At 44.1% G+C, this 21,640-nt stretch overlaps 2 protein-coding genes across 2 annotated transcripts; both read right to left on the reverse strand.

Annotated features, from left to right (window-relative positions):
* Positions 1–542: 542 nt before the first annotated feature.
* On the reverse strand, positions 543–4,314 carry CALCA (calcitonin related polypeptide alpha). The gene is made up of 4 exons (XM_010388369.2): positions 4,305–4,314; positions 3,176–3,270; positions 1,981–2,142; positions 543–1,041 (listed from the first exon to the last, which is right to left on the reverse strand). The coding sequence occupies exons 2-4, from the start codon at positions 3,259–3,261 to the stop codon at positions 843–845; spliced, it is 447 nt and encodes a 148-aa protein (XP_010386671.1). The 5' UTR covers positions 3,262–3,270; positions 4,305–4,314; the 3' UTR covers positions 543–842.
* A 14,061-nt stretch (positions 4,315–18,375) lies between these two features.
* Positions 18,376–19,388, reverse strand: LOC104681934 (olfactory receptor 7E24-like). Its single transcript, XM_030918651.1, is given in 3 exon segments — positions 18,376–18,945; positions 18,947–18,973; positions 18,975–19,388. Coding segments are annotated over 3 exon segments (1,011 nt in total).
* Between the last annotated feature and the right edge of the window lie 2,252 nt (positions 19,389–21,640).

Below are 21,640 nucleotides of genomic sequence, written 5' to 3' on the forward strand. Positions count from 1 at the left end.
CACCAATTAACTTTAAGTGTTTCTCCTAAACACAATTATCAGAGCAGAAAATCACAAGGCCATCAGGGAAAATGCCGTGATCACGCCCCATAGATATTCCCAGGAGTGTCAGAAAACCCAAAAGTGACTCTGGATGACTGGCTATGGAATATGGAGCAATAATAGCCAATCTTTCCTGTATAAACTAACTAAAAATTAAAGCGGAGGTTTATGACACTGGAGTGAATTATGGCCCTACACCCAGCCCCATTCACAAAGGACATAAAATCTATACCCCACTCACGGGCACCAAATACCCCTTCTTAGGAAAATAAAAAATTCCTCAGTCTTACCTGGAAGATGAGTGGAGTTTGCAGCATCAAATCCTAGAGGTACTTACCTGCTCCTTAGGACTCCCGTTCTTGCTGCTTGAGCTTGGTCAGAGGGACCACCCACCATATCCTCTGTCCAGCTAGCCTAGGGTTAAGGCTATTTCTAAGCATAGGTCTCAGACACTATGAAGCCTGGGACATAGATCAGAGCAATGACTACCACAGCTCAGATCTTTGGGGAAAAATAGTTTTATTCCTCAAATGATCAGCACATTCAGAAGCAGAACAGAGGAGCTCTCATGACATCTCTGGGGGACTCAAAGCAGCTCTCACTTTCTGGTATTTTCCCGGGTGATTCTCTTCCAGCCTGTGAGTCCTGCTCTTTTTCCTCCTGTCTGAAGCTTGAGACATCCTCTGCCACAAGGAAAGCCACCAATACCAGCCCAAAGAGCCACAATAGAGGAACTAAACCACATGCATCAAGTTATAGGAAGGATGCAAGAAGGGAAATTAGGAAGGAGAGGGAGGAGTTTAGTTGGCATCCTGGGGCATGCTAACATAAGGGCGATGGTCTCTCTCCAAGTCGCTGGACATATCCCTTTTCTTTCCAGGTGCTCCAACCCCAATTGCAGTTTGGGGGAACGTGTGAAACTTGTTGAAGTCCTGCGTGTATGTGCCCAGCATGCAAGTACTCAGATTACCGCACCGCTTAGATCTGGGGCTGTCCAGGCTGCAGGGAAAAGACATGCCAGACAGTACCATGCACCAGAATCTGTCCCCATGGGCAGTCACTTAGAAGGTTAGACCAGGCAGGGGACCCTTTGAGTGGGAGCAGGAGGGGCAGGCAGGAGAGCAGCTCACTTATCCTTCCTTAGGACAGCTCAGATGTGCAGTGGGCCAGGGCAGTGCAGGGAAGGGCTGGATGGGGAAGGATGATCTTTTCTGGCATTCCACATGCTGTTCAGTCCTTCATGCTTGACAGAGGGATTCTCAGGGCAGATGCAGGAGCAATACATGTCTCTGCCTGAGCAGTGCTGGGGCCAGGCCAGGGGATGGTCTCTGTTCAGGCTCAAGGTATACAGGGATGTGGATCTGGGGAAGGGTGCTCTCCCTGGCTTCCTGATAATATGCACATCTCCACAGATGCCACACATTTAAAGGCTTGACCTACCTCAGACACTGCTCTATCTGTCCCCATCCCCTGCAAGGGCCTTACCTTTACCTTGCAAATGTGAAATGAAGGCTCCTTATTGAAAGGATGTCAATATGCAGATTAACAAAATGGATCCAAATTTCTAGAATTTCCTGAGATATATTATGTCTATCCCTGACTTCACCCGTACTAGTGTTAACTCAATCAGTGCTGGGAAGTCTACCAGTACTGCAAGAACAATTACCACAGTGAGCGATTCCACACCTCTCCATTTCATTTCCTAAGAACTTTCAGAAACAGAGCCTTTTATTGTGTCTAACCGCAGTTCAGTTCCTCCAGCGGCACTGGCACCTCTGTCTCCCTTGGAGCCTGAGAACAGCTGGGCCCCAGGTCCCGGTGAACAACACAGCCTGTTGGATTCCTGGCCAGTGTGTTCTCTCCTACGTCCTGGGATCCACCTTCCTGGGTATGCTGCGGGGAAAGGAGGCCCTGTGCTGGACGCTTGGGGAGCCTCACCTTGAGCCCTCGGTCTCCTGCTCCTGCTCCTGCTCCTGCTCCTGCTCCTGCTCCAGCTCACTGGCCTTCATCTGCACATAGTCCTGCACTAGTGCAGCCAGCAGGAGGCGCGCTTCCTCCTCACTGAGTGTGGTTGGGTCTGGGCTGCTCTCTAGGGCAGACCTGTGAAAGGTAAGCAGACTCAGTGCAGGCTATGAGCCCCTGCCTGCCCCTCCCCAGGATAAGCAGCCAGGCTTCCTGGTCTTTGTTTCTTCCCCTGAGAATGTGGCCAGTGGGAGTATTAGGGGACAGGGCACAAGGCCAGTGTCCTTCCCAGGACCCAGGCACTGGTGTGGCCTCCAAGCAGTGGTGTGCTAGAGCCAGTTTGATTAGGCTTGTGAAAGCTGATGGTTAAATTTTCAAGAATTTTGCAAGCTGAAGCAGCCATTATTAAAAATTAAATGCTAAAACTTACAGTTAGTGCTGAACCTGAAAATAGTTTCAGTTTAATAGATCTATATGTGCGTGAGAAAAAGATCAACAGGTAAAATACCAGATTTAACAATAACAAATTTAGTGGCAAACTATTTAACACAATAGGATGCAATTCATTTATCAAATCATGGCTGAATAGGATAGATAGGATGGTGAAACATACGAAAGTTTGACTAAAAGCAACATAAGCATTTTGTGAGACTCAGTGGGTCATATAAAATGTATAATAGGCTGGGTGTGGTGGCTCATGGCTATAATCCCAGCACTTTGGGAGGCCAAGGCAGGCAGATCACCTGAGGTCAGGAGTCTGAGACCAGCCTGGCCAACATGGTGAAACCCTATCTCTACTAAAAATATAAAAATTAGGCGGGCAGGGTGGTGGGCATCTGTAATCCCAGCTACTCGGGAGACTGAGGCAGGAGAATTGCTTGAACACTGGAGATGGAAGTTGCAGTGAGCCGACACGGTGCCATTGCACTCCAGCATGGATGACAGAGTGAGACTCCATCTCAAAAAAATTATAATAAAGAATATTGTCTAAATATTTAGCACTACTTATAAATTGTGTACTACACATCTTTATATCAGAAAAAAGTTATATATGTGCACGAGTACATACATTACCCCTGCCCCCTGTCAGTTTTTAAGCATTCAGCACACCACACTTAAGAGGCATGGAATTGTCTGATACCAGTGCGGTTCTGGCTTCAGGCTATCTTACCTGAATGGTGCTGCATGGAGGCTGCCTGCCTGCAACAGGACCAAGATGCTGAGAGCCAGGAAGGGAGAGAACTTCTGGAAGCCCATGACACCTCTCTGCAAGGGAAGAATGAGGTAAACTACCTGTGTGAGTTCAAAGTTCTAAGAGCCCACAAACCTTGGCTCCTATCCTGCTTTCTGTCTTGCTTCTAACGCCCTGACTTTGTGGCTTCAGACTGGTCATTACATTTCTCTTCTTCTTTGTTTCCTCATCAGCACAGTGGACTCCTCCTGGGAGGTTCAGCGGGCCTCTAGCATGCACGGTTTGACAGAGCTGGAGAAGCAATCCTAGCGGGAGAGCTGAGTGGGGGAGGCCTCAGTCCTACCCTTTTTCCCAAAGCCGCACACATGCATATAAACCTGTTAGCCAGGTCTCTGCGGAGGACATGCTCCCAGGCCTCTGTCACAGAAGCTGCTCCCATAAGGAAGCCCAGAGCTATCCTCCTCTTGTGGGGCTTTTACATACACCGTGGTGGGGGCGGGGGGTGGGGGGGTGAGGTGGAGATCTGTCCAGAGGGATTGTCTCTACGATTGGAATCTGAGAAATAAAATAATCAATTTTAGTCCTCAGCCGCTCCGCCGCTGGCACCTCAGTCCCCTGCAGGAACGAAGTTTTACTCTTAAATTGGGACCCAAGACTTTCTCTCTTTGCTCCCAGAACCTGTGACTGGGGCTTGCAGTTTAGGGCTGCTTGTCCCTCAGTCGTGGGGCCTGTCTGCCACCCATCCACTCTGTTCCAGGTTCTGAACCAATTTCCCTAGGACTGCTAGGCGCAAGACGCCATCCCTGATCGCACCGTCTGCGGAAAGTTACTCTTGCCTCAGTCTCTGTGCGCGGTCCCTGGGGAGCCTGAGTGTCCCGAGACTGGCCCAAGCCTGTGTGCAGTGCGAGAGAATAAGACTGGAGTCCGCAGCCGAGCAGGAAGAGCGAGCCTGGGAGCTGAGACTGTGCGATCCAACCTAGGGCAGGAGCCGGTATAAATCGCCAACTAACAGAAGCTATCTGATGAAGAGACTAATGGAGAGAGAGGGAGAGGAGGAAAGGGGGAGAGAAACTGACTAATGGAGGGAGAGGGAGAGAGAGACATATACCTGAGCCAGAATCTCGGGGCTCGCCTGGCAGAAGGTGGCTTGGATCAGAGGCGGTGGCAGCGGCGGCGGCGGCAGCGTCCAGCCAGAGCCCTGTGGAAGCGGCGGCGACACTTGGGCTGGGTAGTGTCTCTGATGCCTCCCAGCACCAGCGACTGCTCTTATTCCCGCCGTTGTGGATCGGAAAAGTTCAACCAGTGCATAGCAACCAATGGGCGGAGGGGTCCTTCGCCCCAGCTGGGTTGCGTCACCCTCATGCTTCCAGAACCTGGAGGATCCAGCAGGACCGTCCCACTTGTATTTGCATTGAGGTCATTGATGGAAATGGGCGGGGGGATGGTGGGGCACCAAAAGAAACACCCTTAAAGTGAGCGGGAATTTGAGGGCAGTTTGACGTAGTGGTGAATTTCACCTCTCAGTCCGGCCTGGTTTTGAACCCGCGCCCCACTCCACCCCTGGTTTCAGGATTTGGCGGAAAGGGTCCAGGATTGTAGGGACTCTTCCAACTCTGACCCCAGACCCCTGCCCAAGTGAGATTTTAAAGGCTAATGCCCCTAAGGGTGGGTTCTGGGCCCAAGAATGCTGACTCCAGTAGCTGGTATTACCCACAGAGGGCCAGGGCTCGTGGGAAGCAAGAGAGGGAGCTGGGAGCAAGAACTTTGTTAGACAGGAGTTCAATTACAGTTGACCCAATTCCGAGTTGTGTGATCATGGGCAAGTAACTTCCCAGAGCTTCAATATACTCATCTTTGAAATGGGGACCACAGTCTTATCTTGAAGGAATGTTGTGAGAAATAGCCCAGTGCCTGGCTCCAGATAGGCAGGGATTTAAAAGAGTTTCCTGGTCCGCATAGGGGATTCCGTCAGATCTCCATGGATACCTTCAGAATCCCCATCTCCCCGGACTGTCCTGGGGTACTCTTCAGATCCATCACATGTGTGAGGAGGGGGCCGATGACCTGTTGGGCGTGAAGGGTGAGTTGCAAGGTACGAAGCCTCCATCCAGGCCTCTGGCCCTCTCCCTTCCTACCCTGCCATCCATCACCTGCCTGAGCCGTTTGCACAGCTGCCCAAGTTTCCGGCTGCTGTTTGCCAAGACGTCCCAGACACATTCTATTCCGGTCCCGCACCCCCACCTGCACACTTCAGTCTTCTACTAAAGAGCAGGCAGGCCTGACAGTGCTGTGTGGTCCCTGCCTAGACCGAAGCTCATACTCACTTCCGGTCACACTCATTTACACACACACACACCCATTACTGCCTCCCAACATGTGCCCACTCTGAATCACAGACACTAAAAAACAGATACTGGCGCAGAAGAGTATCCTGAGGGGGTCGCTCAAACGTGTCCCAAGCCTGCCTCCGAGTCTCTCGGGCGGTCGCATCCACACACCCGCACGACGATGACCTGCTTGCATCAAACCTGCACACATCACAAACGGGCGCCCTCCATCGCACCCAATTACGCGTGACCTCGACAACTTTCACATCCCGCAGAACCGGGTTTCAATTTCACTGTGCCTGAGCATTCAGCTCCAGACGCGCCCAGAACAGCAGAGGTCGGGACTAAGGTACTTGCCGCCCACAGCGTCCAGAGTGGCGAGCAATAAGCTTTTCAGCGTCCCCATCATCTCCGGGTGTGAGCGCGCAGCGCGCGATCTGCAGCAGCCGGTCCGGGCGCTGCCTGTGCGGTGAGCGCAGCGGCTGCATCTCGGCGCCGTTGGGAGAGGCAAGGACTCTGACTTGAGGTTCTTTGAGGCGGAGCAGAAATTAGCCTCTGGGTGTGCCGTCCGTGGCGCGAGTCACGGACCTCCAGGTACTCTGCGGTAGTGTCCGCACCCTTGTCCTCAGTCCCCAGAAGCGTCTACATTTCTTAGGACAACACCCCTGCCCCGCGCTGCATCTCTTCCCCTTCGGGGGTTGGTGGCCTCCGTGCTCAAGGGGGCAGCGGGAACGCCTAACTTCCGCGATGCCCTTAATTGACTCTCCTCCCTCTTAACTACAGCGAGGGAATAACTCGGGGCTGGGGACTAGGTATCTGAGACTAGGTATCGCTCTCCTCAGGGCCCGCCGGTAGGGCGGTCACAGGACCCGGGACTGGAACTGGACCGGGAGGACACCGGCGCGCGTCAGGCGCGGAGCGTGGAACAAGCAAGTTTCGCGCAGAGCCGGACTTGGATGGCGGATCTTGGGCACAATGAGCCGCGGATCCTGAAGGAATACAACCCCTGCTGAGACCCTGTCCCGAGCCTTGGAGCTTTTCAGCAGTTTAGACTCCGATCGCGGCCTGGGTTTTCGATGCAGAGCTGCTTGAAGAGTTGCGAAGGGCGCAGTGCGGGCACTAAGTGGGGCATAGTGTTTGCGCCTCTGCCACCTGGGCTGTAGCAGAAGAGCGTTTGCACTCAGCTACCACATACTTCAGCGGAAATGACTTTTTCCAAGACTAGAGGTTTCTAACATAAGAACCTCTTGAAACCGTTTGTAAGTGTGTCTGTGATGTATGTTTTCCTAAAGAGAGACCTCATAGCTTTCGCCCGTTCCACAGTGACCACGAAATGAAAGACTGTAGAAGCAGATTTTGTGGCCATGTCACTTTGCGGGGTCGGAATTCTACTCCTGACTATCGTGTGTGTCTTCGGCCTTCAGAATCCACACGCACTCCGCACTATCAAATCTTTGGCGTCTACAAATCAAAGAAAGGCTGGTGCTGTGGAGCGCTAACCAGAGCCTGCCTCCAGAGGGCGCTAGTGTAGCCCCGAGCAGTTTCAAGGCAGACTTTAAAAGTCCGTCTCTTTAGGACAGGAGGGGTGGTCATTAACTCACCTCTCAAGCACTCCTCGAGTTTGTAGGAAGTGCCTGAGCCTTGCTGGGGGCTGAAAGTTTTTTTCGTTTTTGTTTTAAAGTCATTTTCTCCAGCAATTAGCACCATGCCAGGCACCCTAGTAGACGATCCGCCAAAGTTAAATGAATGAAAATTCATTCTGGCAAATTCGCCAGTTTCATAAGGCAGCTCGCAGAAAATTCGGACCTGGTTGGAGCGGCATTTCGCTTTGTTTTCCGAAATTCACAAACTTTTCAGCCAGATTCCTCCCATTTTATTTGTCACAGCAAGTCGGTTCCCAGGCAGAAGTTTTCAGGAATGAGGCAGGGAAATAAGGATTTCGTCTAGGGTTCTCTCTGAAGACTGAGATCTTCTGGTGCGAAATGCGAAGTCATTCTCTGAGCCCATCCCTGATTTACTGAGCGAGCTGAAGGAAGCTTAGAGCTTCCCGTGGGCGGATCGCTTAGATTTCTTCCCGCTATTCCTGGAACTTCTCTGAGTTTCAGTACAAAACGGAGCATGGTCTAAAGAAAGTTGCTAAGGAAAATGCTGATTTTAAAAAATAGTCGCTTGACTATTAGACCCTTGATTTTTACTGTCTTATTTCCTAACTTTAAAATCTGGAAATCAGGGTCAGTTTTGAAACAATCTGATTTTGGAAAACAGTACTTTTACAACACCCCAATAAAATCTAACTGCAATGTTTGTTCCCATTCGTTTAGACCAGAATCCTGTACCCTTTGCTTTAGAAATAAAAATAAAGATGCAATCTGGTTGAAAATTCTTATGTCAATTTCCATGTGATTAAAAAGGTCACACCTAAAGGCTTGAGTTCAGAGCTTAGGTTAAATTTATTGCTGCTCTACAATTTCTTCATAATATAGACTCAACCACAAAATCTCAGCAGTAGCAACAGCACCACCAGCAACAGTAATACAACAGCCAACAACACACACATTTTCTTCAGCCTGGCAGAAACGTGGAGCTATCAAATTAACTGGAAAATCCCAATTGAAAATCGATTGTACTGTTTAAAGGAGGGCAGAAATCAAAGCTTTCCATCATCGTGTTTACTGAAGAACATGCCAAGAGAAGTACTTGCTTCTGAATCATTTTCCTAAGACACTTTTAGAGTGCAGTAAAGCTGCTTCTAGGGGAGGAGGTACAGAAATGACTGCCAAAGAGACAGCAAGATTCACAAGAACCAAGATACAGAAACAGCCTAAGTGTCCATTGATGATTGAATTCTTAAAGAAAATGTGGTGTGTGTTTATCATACACACATACAATGGAATATTAGTTAGCAATATTATTCAGAAGAAGGAAATATTGTCATTTCTGTCAACATGGCTGAACCTGAGGGATATTTTGCCACACCAAATAAGTGAGGCACAGAAAGACACATAATACATGATCTCACTTATATGTAGAATCTCAAAAAACAAGTTGAACTCAGTAACAAAGGATAGAATGGTGATAATTGGGGCTGCAGTTGGGGGTAAAAGAGAAATTTTAGTTAAAGGATACAACCTTTCAGTTTTAAGGTGAGTAAGTCCTGGAGACCTAATATACAGACTGGTGACTATAGTTAACATATGCTTGAAATTTGCTAAAAGAGTAGATCTCAAGAGCTCTAAGCACACACACATGCACGCACACACACACACACACACATGCACACACACAGGAAACTATGTGAGGTAATATGTTCATTAACTTGATTGTTGCAATCATTTCACAAAGTATACAAGAATCAAAATATATTTTATACCTTAAAAATAAAAACCTTTAATATGGAAATAAAAGTGAAAAAAAAAAAGAGAGTGGGAGGCAGCTGAAATTCCCCAGTGGGAAATTTGCTGAAGGCTTTAGAAGAGGTGCCTCTGTATAAACACTGGAGAGGATATCAATGTTTTATTAATAACCTAGATATAGAATTATCTAAAAGATGTTGCATGTGCAGTAAGTATGAAAAGTCGCATAAATCATATTAAATTGAAACAAAGAAAACATATTATAAATATTGTAACTACCATCAACTAAGTTCCATCCATGTGCCAGGCACTGTGTATATATTATCTTTCTTATTAAACTGTTTAATAAGATAGATATTTTTATCTTTATTGTATATGCAAGGGAATAGTAAGAGTATTTGGCTTGAATTAATTATATTTTCCAGTCTCCTTTTGAGGACCTGAAACATAGCTTATCTGTCTGCCATATCAGTTAAGAGGTGTGGTATCCTGGATCCAGAGGAAGATATGGCCGTGCCTCAGAGGAAGATATGGGCATGTCTGCCTGCTTCAGGGCTAATGTGATTTGTAGTGAGAGACTCAATGAGCAGGCATAAATCATTTATAATTCCTGGACCAACATTTGGGAACATTGGCAGTTTTGCAGCAGGAAAATAAATGTTGGTGCCACCACTTAAGTAAATTGCCAAAGAATACAACCCAAATCAGATTTATAACAATATTCATAAGATAAAATTGTAAAACACTTGAGTTCACACAAACAAAAATCCAAATGACTTAACTTCCTATATTTAGCATCATGCATTACTTCATCTTGTCTGAAATTGTGGTTGATTTTATAGAGTGTTCTATTTTGCCAATGGATGTGGGGGCTTGAGATGGGATGGGATAGGAGTTAGTGGAAACAGTGCTGGGAGTCAGAAGTTAGGGTTCTAATTCTCACCCCTAAGGGTGTGACTTTGAGGACATCATTTGGACCTCTGTTTCCACATCTGATATATGAACTTTTATGAGATCGAGGGATTCCTAAATTCCTTTTTAGTTCTGACATTCTATCAGTATGCTGTGAATTTTATGCTGTTTTTACAGTACTTTTCTATAACACCAGGCCACCTGCTTTTTGGCTTCCTCCACTTGCCCTGACAGTTACCACTGTCTTCTAAAAGAACAGCTGAGGAGTTCACCATGAAGGAGGAAGGATATGTCAATCTTTGCAGTGACACAATCAGAAAAGGTACTGCTCCCTCACTTAAATATGAGGGATAAATGATTTTGAGAAGAGACAGGAGAAGAAGGGAACAAATGTCCTGGTCCTTGTGTCCTTATCAACAAAAGATATACTGGTATCCTTTGAAAGGGGACAGAGAGGATGCCAGCAGAACTGGGAGCACTAAGTTCTCTGCTTTGTGAAAATGAATCTGCAATGAACTCCTGGTCTGGATGCCCATCTTTCTGCAAGTTGTCAGCAGAAACTTTGCAATGTGGCTACTTGGTGAGTTCACATACAGCCCAACCCACAGTTCTGATGGAGCCTGAAAATCAGCTCTGCAAAGTTCTCCTCAGAAGATGCCTCTGAAGTGAGAGGCATGAAAAAAGAGACTAACCTTCAGGTAGGTCCAGCCAATATTTTAACAAATATTCAATGAATAATTTGGTTGGAAGGTAAATCAATTGAATATGCATAGAGAAATGTATTATGTTAAGTAGTACATACAATAAATACATAAAATGCATTTGTTTAGAGGGGTTATAAAATTATAATTATATGACTATACATGTTTGAAAATATTCTGTATTAGTAGAAATAGAATGAACCAAGTAAGTACATTTATTAAAATATATGAGGAGCAGGTGAAAGAAAGAAGTGTAGGACTATTTGTATCTTTGTTACCAAAGAACAAAGAAAAAGTATGGCTAGTTAACTGGAGTTAATGAAGAGACCTCCACCAGCTTTTCTAACTAGGCTGTCTTCCTGTGTTAATGACGTTGTGTCCACAAACGCTGCGTGCAAATAAGGCAATCATGTAGAGCCATCCTTGATCTTCAGATCATCTTGGGTGGGTTTGGAGTACATTTTGAGTAGAGGACAAAGACTGAGATCATATGGATAAGGACTTATATTGCAAATAAAGGACATATGCTGAGTTTTTGTGTTCAAGACCATCTTGGGCCTACCTGTTGGTCTCCTGCTGGTATAACCTGAGAAATGTGAGTAAATCCATGTTGCCTCACCTTCTATGTTTGCTATCATCATTTTATGTAAGGATCCCTGGACTAGGGAATAGTAGAGTTTGTTCTCTTGGTGGCTATTGAGAGCTAAGTTAGGTTGCTAGTAGTTGGGTGGCCTGATGCCTCATTTGTTTCTTCCTGAACCTATTGCTGTCAGAGGGTCAGCATTCTCTAGAGGAAGTGAGATAATGAAGTTAACAGGATTGAGAGTTCACCATATGCAGGAAAAGGTGGAAATGAATAAGACCAATTTACTAAAAGCACTGTGTGGTCTCTCAGGGAGAGAAGACCCACACATCTGAAATAATGAAAGAGGAATACAAGATAGTGAACAAGTATACTAGTTTCCCATTGCTGCTGTAACAAATTACCACAAATTTAGTGGTTTAAAACAACACACATTTATTATATTACATTTTTGTAGGTTAGAAGTTCAACATCCAACATGGGTCTCACTGGTCTAAAATGTTTGCAGGACTGTTTTTCTTTCTATAGGTTCTAGGGGAGCATCCATTTCCTTTCAATTTCCAGCTTTTAGAGGCCTCCCAAGTTCGTTGGCTCATAGCCCCCTTCCTCTATCTTCAAACCCAAAGTGAAATACATCTCAAATCACATCACTCTGACCTCCTCTTCTGCTTCCCTCTTTTACTTGACAGGATCCTTCTGATTACCTTAGGTCCAACTCCTGGAGAATCCTGGATAATCTATCTCAGGGTCCTCTATTTAATCACATCTGCAAGGTCCCTTTTGCTCTGTTCTCAGGGATTAGGGTGCAGACATTTTGGGGGAGGTCATTCTTCTGTCTGCCATAATAAGTAAAGGCTGGGCTAATTGGCAAGGAATGTAAATGTTGGGGGTTGGAGAAAGAGGTGGCTGCAAGCACTTTTAGGAAGCCACCCAGAGATGGTGGGGCCAAAACCAGAAAGTGGCTAAATGGAGGAAATTACAGAGTCTCTGTTGAAGAATCCATCTACTGGGTTGGGGAAGAGGATGAGGAGACAAAACAAGCCCTCTTTATATCAGGTGCCATCCTCTACGCCTCTTTTGCTGGGAAAGGAGACCTCCTGAATATGTACCGTACTGTTGTTGGCATTCAATCCTTAGGTGGACTATGTCTAGAAATCATGAAATCTCATGTATCAGAAGTTTCTCTTTTATCAACTTCTAATTTATTATGTGTCCCTTTGATATTCATGTTTAGATATGCTATAAACAAAGGGGAGATATTGAGCCAACTGGTGTCAGGTTTGGTGCAGGCATCTCTGGGGTGAAATTCCAGTGGGGGTGGGAAATGGAACCTTTGCCACCACATTAGTCCATGTCTTAGCATATTATGATGGTGCTATTAAATCTTAAAGTTGGAGCTTAGCCTTTGAACCCATGGCTTAGATATCTTGCTAGACTCCTGTGACAAATAACCGAAGAGCAGGTTTCTAATAAATTGATCACCAAATTAAAACACATTTGAAAAAAATCCACTTAAAAAAATTTGTGGCTTCACCAAGGTTGGGCAGGCAATAGAGAGTTGCTAAAATGTGTGGGGTGTGTAGGTGAGCCTCAGGACTTCCCAGCACCCAGTGCGGGGAAGATTTCTAATGTCTCCCTACTCCCATGAGAGAAGTTGATAATTATTCATACTCAGGTATTGGGGCTTGTGAAGATTTTATGTGTAACTCCTCCCTACCATGGGACATATTAACTGCCATTAGAGCTTAGAACAAGGAACACCGACTCAGTACATTTTAGGTTAGATCAGAAATTAGAAAAGCATTTATGACAGAAAGAAAGAACGGGATTTTATTTTTATGGCGGTTTTCCTGGCCTCTCATTCTTGGAAAATGAGAGGGCTTAACTGACATTTTTGTGGAGTGGAGCTGACTGTTGCCCAGGGAGCAATTCTTCCCAACCTCAGTGGTACTTTATTTACTGTAGGCACCAGGACAGGTTCCTTCCAAGGTCCAGAAGCTATTTTTAGGGTGACTTCAGCTGCCAGGGAAAGAGCTGAGTATAGTGGACAAGGGCCAGGCTGGTCACTGAGAGGTGGATGGACTTAGTGGGTGACGTCAAGGAATTACTCAGGATGGGTTCCTTTAACATGATTAAAATTCTCCCTTGGCTCAGACTAGCCAGATCCAGAATGGCTCTTCTCTCCCTGGCTAGGAACATTGTTCCGTGGAAAAAGAGAGATAGGGATAGGAACCTTCCCATGGTACCAGAAAGCTCATTATAGAGATGACTCCTTTATGGGTATTGCCAGGGAATAATACATTACATATAAGGGTTTTCTTATATAAATAGACTCTGACTGAGATTATGAAGAGTGGGGCTTTGAGGTCTTGTGCAACTGGATTTGAGTCTTGACTCTACCACTCACTTATTGTTCTTAGGCAGATAATAATCTCCCTAAACTACAGTTTCTCAACATGTAGAATGGGGATAATAAGAACTACCTAGGAGGGTTAAAGCTACTTTATGCTAGAACACCTGACGCATTGCTTGGCATGGAGCAAATTCTTAAGAGTGGTGGCCATTATTATTAAAACAAGAGCTTATTCCTTCAAGTGCCAAATGACATCAGCTTAATACAGTAAATTAAATAAAATCATTACACATTCCTCTGTCTTCTTAAGAGGACAATCTATAAGCCTTTAATTCTCAGAATAAAACTAATTGCCAAGGCCCCAACAGAATGGCTCTGCCTTTCTCAACCCTCTCAGATTCATGTCTGGCTGTGTTGCAGCCTCATTGCCCAGCAGGATTAAGTACCTGGCATATTGCCAGCATACGTAGAGTAGGCACTGTAGAGTGATGGCTATTATAGTCTTTATGACAAAAGCTTACCCCTTCAAGTGCCAAACTATATCAATTTAGTTTGAAAACATAAAAATTGGATTTCACACACCTCTACCTTCTTATAAAGAATAAACCAAATATAGTTTCAATTCTTTCTTGACAATTCATTGTCATCATCATAAGAATATCACTTATTGGCCCATATGTTGGACCAATAGCCTCAAGCAAGATCATACCACACTGTCTTTCTTTTTGAGGTGTGATATGTATGTAATTTTATGATTATTCTGTTTTTTTCTTCAGTTTGTCACCTATCGCTTATTACTGGTTTCAAGTAATGTAGCAGTAATCTATCTACTTCCATTTTCATTTGATACACAGCAAAACAAACAACAAAACACCAACAAAAACAAAAATCAAGCTTAGTAGAATAATGTGGGAACAAAGAACTTACAGTCATGGAGTATGGACCTGTAAATACTGGTCAAGAACTATAGAAAGGGGACTTTTTGGACATCTGCTTAACTAATTTGTACTAAAAAGAACAGAAGCAAAGCTTGTCAGAATTATGTTTAGGCACAGAGCAGATACTGAGTGTGCTCTTACAGTCTTTTGGTCAGGAACTTCATGGTCTTTTGTGACAACGGCTTCAACTGACTTGTGCTTAGGGAAACCAAACAGAACAAGCAAACATGGTAGAGCTGTGTGTGCATGAAGAGCCTGTAGACCTTGAGTGAGAACTTCATAATGGTCATGATGGCAATAACGCATCACTGTGACACCATTATAATTATTCATATACCGGTTTTTTTGGTCTTTTTTTCTCAGCTTTGTCTGGTTTAAGGGAGGTTGCCAGGCCAGTGACACCTGATCACCTGATGAGTAGGTGTTTTGCAGTTTCTTTCAGGAGGTAGAATACTGGTGAAGACAAAGTCCATGATGTGGGGAAGTGTCTCAGTCTGCTATCTGTTAGTTTTAACACAATCCCTGAAACTGGGTAATTGATAAAGAAAAGGAATTTATTTCTTATAGTTATGGAGGTTGAGAAGTACAAGGTTGAGGGGCCACATCTTGTGAGGGCCTTATTGCTGGTGGGGTCTCCCCGCAAAGTCCTGAGGTGGCACAGGGTAGCACATGGAGAAGGGTTTGTGTGTGCTTGTTCGTCTCCTTATAAAGCCATTAGTACCATTCCCATGACAACCCATTAATCCATTAACCATTTCATTAATCCATCAGTAGATTAATTCATCCATGAAGGCAGAGTTTTCATAATCCAATCACCTCTTAATGGCCCCCACCTCTCAATACGGCCTCATTGAAGATTAAGTTTCCATATGAGTTTTGGAGGGGACATTAAAACCATAGACAAGGGTTCAATGATCCAGGCTGCAGTTTTATGAGGATTATGTCTTTAATTAATAGGATATGAGTAGAAACGGTATCTTCATTTCCAGGCAAATATCTAATTGGTCCTTGGAGCTGAGGAAAGATCAATCCATTTTCAGGTTTTCAGATCTTATATTGATTTCTGTACTGCGAAGTCATTCTTTGGAATCAAAAACCCTAGAGGATCTTAAAAGGCCCTTTGGAAACCCCTTAGACTTGGCGCCAGTTAGGCATACTTTTAAGCAGTAGTGAAACATGCTTAAGCAATCGATGCCTAATTTCTCTTCTGCACCAACAAGTGTTATTTACAGATAACCTCCAGTTAAATGAGAATGTGGTGAGCAGGCTGCCTGAGGAGTCCAAGGACTGAGCAAAGACCCCAGGTTAGCGAATGATTCTTCCTTTTTCCCTCCTTTCCTTGTGGTAAGCCTGGCAGTAACTTGATCCTTTTGTCTTTGTCTCAAAATTCCAAGATTTATTGCCCAAAAGACTGCTAAGAAATCCCTTTTCCTTTGTGTAGGAAGATAGAGATTCCAGATTCCTGCAGGTCATAAAGCAGGATAAGGAGAGGCTGTAGAGAAAGCTTATTTTTACTTCTGTCTTGCTTATTGAACAGGAAATATCTCCACAAGCCCTCTGGCTTTTATGTTCCTGCTCTGAGGTCCTACTATGTATGGGGTAAAGTTAGATAATATGCAGTTGCTAGATCATATAGAGATCATGTTAGGAAAGTTGTTCTAGTGATTTGACCTCGGTTTATATGTTTTACAAATAGTTACATGTAATTAAAATGGCTGTGAGGCCCTTTCCAGTCTTATACTTTTAGTTTATTTAAATGCAGAGGGAGTGAAGGAGGTGAATATAGAATAATAAAGAACAAATGAAGGACATTATGTGACAGCAATTAGATTTACTAGGGGGTTAGTTGAGAAGTACTGGTGATGATTATTTTATTATATTTTGGTGGTGAATGTCTGCTCGAATTCCTGGTAAGCACTTTTAGAAGAAGCAGTATTCAAGAAAACTTCTTTCAGGGGGTTCTTGTTCAAGATGGCTGACAGAAGCAGCTAGTGTGTGCACCACTTTCACTGAGAGGAAACAAAATGGTAAGTAAATCCTAGCTCTTTAACTAGGTTGTCCAGGAGATCACACTAGGATTTACCAAGAAAGCAACTGGACCCACGGAGAACAGCAAATGTGTTCCACCTTTAGGTACGTACAGTTGGGTGTTGGCTGCGGTGGTGTCAGCTGGTTGGGTTAACCTGACCTCAGTCCATGGGGGAAGTGGTCAGGTGCCAGCAGAATTTGTAATATACTAGGAAGATATTACTGCTAATATCACTGTGGGTGTACACCCTATGATATTAGAATAAATATTCTAGAGAGGTATTACTCCTAATATCACAGTAAGTGTACACCCTGTGATACTATTCATAATATACTAGGGGAATGCTTTACAACTAATGCCACAGGTGGTGTACATTCTGTGATATTATTTGTAATATCCTAGGGAATGCTACTCCCAGTGTCACAGGGGGTGGTCATGCTGAAATATTATTGATAATATTCTAGGGGTATGTTATTCCTACTATCACAGGGGGTGTACATCCTGTGATATTATTCATAATATTTTAGGAGGATGTTACTTCTAATGTCACAAGTGGTGTACACCTGTGATATCATTCGTAATATCCTAGGGGGGTATTAATCCTAATGTCACTGGGGGTGTACACCCGGTGGGTGATATTATTCGTAATATTCTAGGGAAATGTTATTCCTAATGTCAAAATGGGTGCATACTCTGTGATATTATTCATAATATCCTAAAGAGATGTTACTCCTAATTTTACAGGGTATATACACACTGTGATATTATTCTTTTTTTTTTTTTTTTTTTTTTTTTTGAGACGGAGTCTCGCTCTGTCGCCCAGGCTGGAGTGCAGTGGCCGGATCTCAGCTCACTGCAAGCTCCGCCTCCTGGGTCCACGCCATTCTCCTGCCTCAGCCTCCCGAGTAGCTGGGACTACAGGCGCCGCCATCTCGCCCGGCTAATTTTTTGTGTTTTTTTTTAAGTGGAGACGGGGTTTCACTGTGTTAGCCAGGATGGTCTCGACCTCCTGACCTTGTGATCCGCCCGCCTCGGCCTCCCAAAGTGCTGGGATTACAGGCTTGAGCCACCGCGCCCGGCCTGTGATATTATTCTTAATATCCTAGGGAGATTTTATGCACAATGTCACACAGGGAGTATACCCTGTAAAATCCTAGGGAGATGTTACTCCTAATGTCACAGGGGAGGTATATCCTGTGATATTATTCATAATATCCTAGGGGGATGTTACTCCTAATGACACAGGAAATGTACACCCTGTGATATTATTTGTAATATCTTAAAAGGATGTTACTTTTAATGTCATAGATAGTGTATGCCCTGTGATATTATTGATAATATTCTAGGGGGAAGTTACTCTTAATGTCACAGGTGTGTACATCCTGTGATATTATTCACAATATACTAGCAGGATATTACTACTAATGTCACAATGTGTGTACACCTTGTGGTATGATTCATAATATCATAGGGGGATGTATTCCTAACGTCACAGGAAGTGTACACCATGTGTTGAAGAAAGCCATGTGTACCATGTGTGTACACTGCCTGTGATATTATTCGTAATATCCTAGGGGGATGTTTCTTTTAATGCCACAAAGGGTGTACAAAATGTCACAGAAGGTGTACACCTTGTGATGTTATTCATAATATACTAGAAGGATGTTACTCCTAATGTCATGGGATGTACACTCTTTGTTATTATTTGTAATCTCCTAGGGAGATATTATTTCAAATATCACAGTGAGTGTACACACCTGGTGTGATATTATTCGTAATATCCTAGGGAGATACAATTCCTAATATCACAGTGTGTGTACCCCATGTGTGTATACTCTGTGATAGTATTTTTTTATATCTTAGGGAAGTATTACTCTTAATATCACAGTGGGTGTTAACCCTGTGATATTATTCATATTTCACGTTGCTGCCTTTTTAAACCCACATTACAAAAGGAATGGAACAGATAACAAGATACTGAGATTAGACTGTTCTGCCTTGCGGCCGCCGCAGGACACTTTTAATATCCCTGTTTCTCAGGCTGTAGATGAAGAGGTTCAGCATGGGGGTGACCACCGTGTATATCACTGAGGCCACTGCACCCTTTCTGGGGGAAGATGACACATCTGAATTGAGGTACCCTCCAATGCCTGTTCCATAAAATAAGCACACAACTGACAGGTGAGACCCACAGGTGGAGAAGGCTTTATATTTCCCACCTGATGATGAAACCCTCAGAATGGAGAAAACAATTTTATAGTAAGATAAAAGGATCCCCAAGGTGGGAAGAAAACCAAATACGGCAGCAGGGAAATACATGACTATGTTATTAGTGAAGATGTCACAACATGCAAGGTGGAGGAACTGAGAAGGGTCACAGAAGAAATCAGGAATTTCCACATCCTTGAAGCAGGTAATTTGTAAGGCAATCAAATTGTACAGCTGGGAGTCTAAAAGATGGAGAAAAAAAGACAGCAGAACTAGGAAGCCACAGAAACACCGGTTCATGACGACTGAATAATATAGAGGGTGACAGATGGCTACAAACCAGTCTTACAGCCATCACACTCAGGAGCATGTCTTTCTTCCATGCCTCCAAAAACGGCAAAAAGAGACATCTGGGTCAGGCAGCCCGCATAGATGACTCTGCTGCGAGGTTGGATGTTCACAAACATCTTGGGGACTGTGGTGGAGGTGAAACTGATGTCAGGCAAGGACAGGTTGGAGAGGAACAAGTACATGGGGGTGTGGAGGTGGGAGTCAGGGCTGACGGCCAGGATGATGAGCAGATTCCCCAGCACCGTGACAAGGCACATGGACAGGAACAGCCCAGCGAGGACTGGCTGCAGTTCTGGATCCTCTGAGAGTTCTAGGAGGAGGACTACTGAGACATCTGTTAGATTCTGTGGGTCTGTAGAGTTTGGACACTTTTTGCGTAGAAAAGAGAGTTGAAAAATCAGAAACAAGTAAACGAACACCCAGCACTGTGTCTGCATTTTGGATATAAGCAATTCACAAGTAATGTTTTCAGATTTCAGAGCAATCCACACTCAGCAATATTTTGCAGTTGTGACAAACTCAATTGCCTTATAATGCGTTCATCATTGATTTTTGTGTTATTCACTTCTTGCTGTACACACCTGCCTTAGAGACACTAGATTCAAGAATGTTCCGAGAACCAGATCAGCATATATAACAAATTCATAATTGCTAGAAAATAAAAGCCCATCTGTTCAGAAGAAAAATATGTAATAAAAGCATTCTCTTCACTTTAAGAAAAAGTTTAACCTAATTAAAGGAAATTAAGAACTCAAATATTTTATTTTATTCTAATAGATTGCCACAAATTCCCTTGATTTAGAACATTCATAAACACTGTATAACAGCTGAGACTATGCCATCTGGAAATGAAATTAAAGTTGACAGTTCATAATCAGAAAATATTTCCATATGCCAGTTATGTTCTAGTGATTTCAACATTATGTTTTCTGACTTTTCTCCCTCAAGAGACTAATTGCTTACTCAAATAGGTGGGTCTTGTTTTAAAATTCATGTAAGACATAACTCTTGTCCTTAGGTTAGGTGTCTAGACTTAGACTGCCTGGTTCAAATGGGACTTCACCCTTTTTGACTTCATGATCTGGTACAAGTTATATGAAAATGCATTGCTTCTTTTCTAGTCTGTAAAATAATAATGAAATGTGCACTAATAACTGGGAGAAGACTACATGGATGAAATGAAAGAAGCTGCATAGACCACATAGCTCAGAGCCTGGCATTTAGAAAGCCCTCAGTAAGGATTCATGATGCCATGGTGTCTGTCATTATCCTCTTTATCCTCATCATTACGTTCATAATCTTTATGTTGTGCTTAGGGAATAGTTTAGAGGGACTCATTTGCTGCTGTCATGGGTGAGATGTCCATGAAAGGGACAACCAGTGGGGGAGGAAAGCAAAATTTTGAATAAGATTTCTGAGACCCCCACCACAACCAAGAACAGAAACCCCACAGTCCGCTGAGCTGACAGTTTGCACATTGGTCTCCTCCCATCTGCCCACCGCACTCCCCTGTTTGTCCTGAGGATGAGGAGACAAAACAAGGCTCCCCACTGTCCCTCAGCACTCACTGAACTGCGCTTCCCCTCTGCTGGGCCATGACCCCGGAGAACTGGTCCACTGTCCTCCCTGTGTGGTGCACGATGGAGGCTCAGACTGTGTACTGAAGACTGGCAAGAAGACAGGGTCAGACATGAGCCTCCCGATGCATGTGACGGGTGTGGAGCCCACCTGACTGGAACCTCACACTGCAGGGCTGGAGGTACAGACTGAGTATTTACTATTCCATGGCCTTGGGGGCTCAAGGCACAAAGTTCTTCATTAGCCAAATTCACCCAAGCTCCCCCATCTCTAAGGATTTCCTCATAATAATGCAGCAAGAAGAAGAGAAAAATGAGCGTCCATTTTAGGGCTCTTCCTCTAATCAGCAGAAATCCTGTGTGTATTATCGCTTCTTTCTTTTCTTTTTAAAGATTCAACTGTTTTAATTTCCATCTTTTATTATGGTAAAATATACCATATTGAAATATTAAAAATTATAAATATATATTATTTCATGTAGAATGGCCAGTATAAACATTTACAATTTCCACTATTTTAAAGTTTACAGTTTAATGACATTAAGTACATTCACATTGTTTAGCAACCATCACCTCCCTCATCTCCAGAACATTTTTATCTTTCAAAATGGAAATTGTACCCATATTACAAACTTTCCATTCCTTTCTCGCACCCACCCCTGGGGGCCACCATTCTATTTTGCAATTCTATGAGTTTAACTACTCTAGAGTCTTGATGTAAGTGGAATTATAGCATGTTTAATTTTTTTCTTTTTTTTTTTTTGAGACAGAGCCCAGGTTGGAGTATAGTGGCACGATCTCGGCTCACTGCAACTTCCACATCCTGGGTTCAAACAATTCTTGTGTCTCAGTCTACTGAGTAGCTGGGATTAGAAGTGTGTGCCACCATGCCCAGCTAATTCTATCATTCTTAGTAGAGACGAGCTTTCGCCATTTTGGCCAGGCTGGTTTCATATTCCTGACCTCAGGTGATCCGCCCACCTTGGCCTCCCAAGATGCTGGGATTACAGGCGTGAGCTACCGAGCCGGCCAGAAGTGCCTGCCTTTTTAAGGCTGAATAGCCTTCCATTGTATGAATGAGCTGCAGTGTGCTTTTTCATTCATCTGTCCAT

The sequence above is a fragment of the Rhinopithecus roxellana genome, chromosome 15, assembly GCF_007565055.1.
Source record: "Rhinopithecus roxellana isolate Shanxi Qingling chromosome 15, ASM756505v1, whole genome shotgun sequence".
Taxonomy (NCBI): Eukaryota; Metazoa; Chordata; class Mammalia; order Primates; family Cercopithecidae; genus Rhinopithecus; species Rhinopithecus roxellana.

Excerpts from the sequence above, each read along its gene's own strand:
- CALCA (XM_010388369.2), bottom strand. The coding sequence starts at position 3,261 with ATGGGCTTCCAGAAGTTCTCTCCCTTCCTGGCTCTCAGCATCTTGGTC. Across the intron at positions 2,143-3,175 it reads CTCCATGCAGCACCATTCAG|GTCTGCCCTAGAGAGCAGCC; the intron begins GTAAGATAGCCT and ends TACCTTTCACAG. Across the intron at positions 1,042-1,980 it reads CAGGAGACCGAGGGCTCAAG|CCTGGACAGCCCCAGATCTA; the intron begins GTGAGGCTCCCC and ends TTTTCCCTGCAG.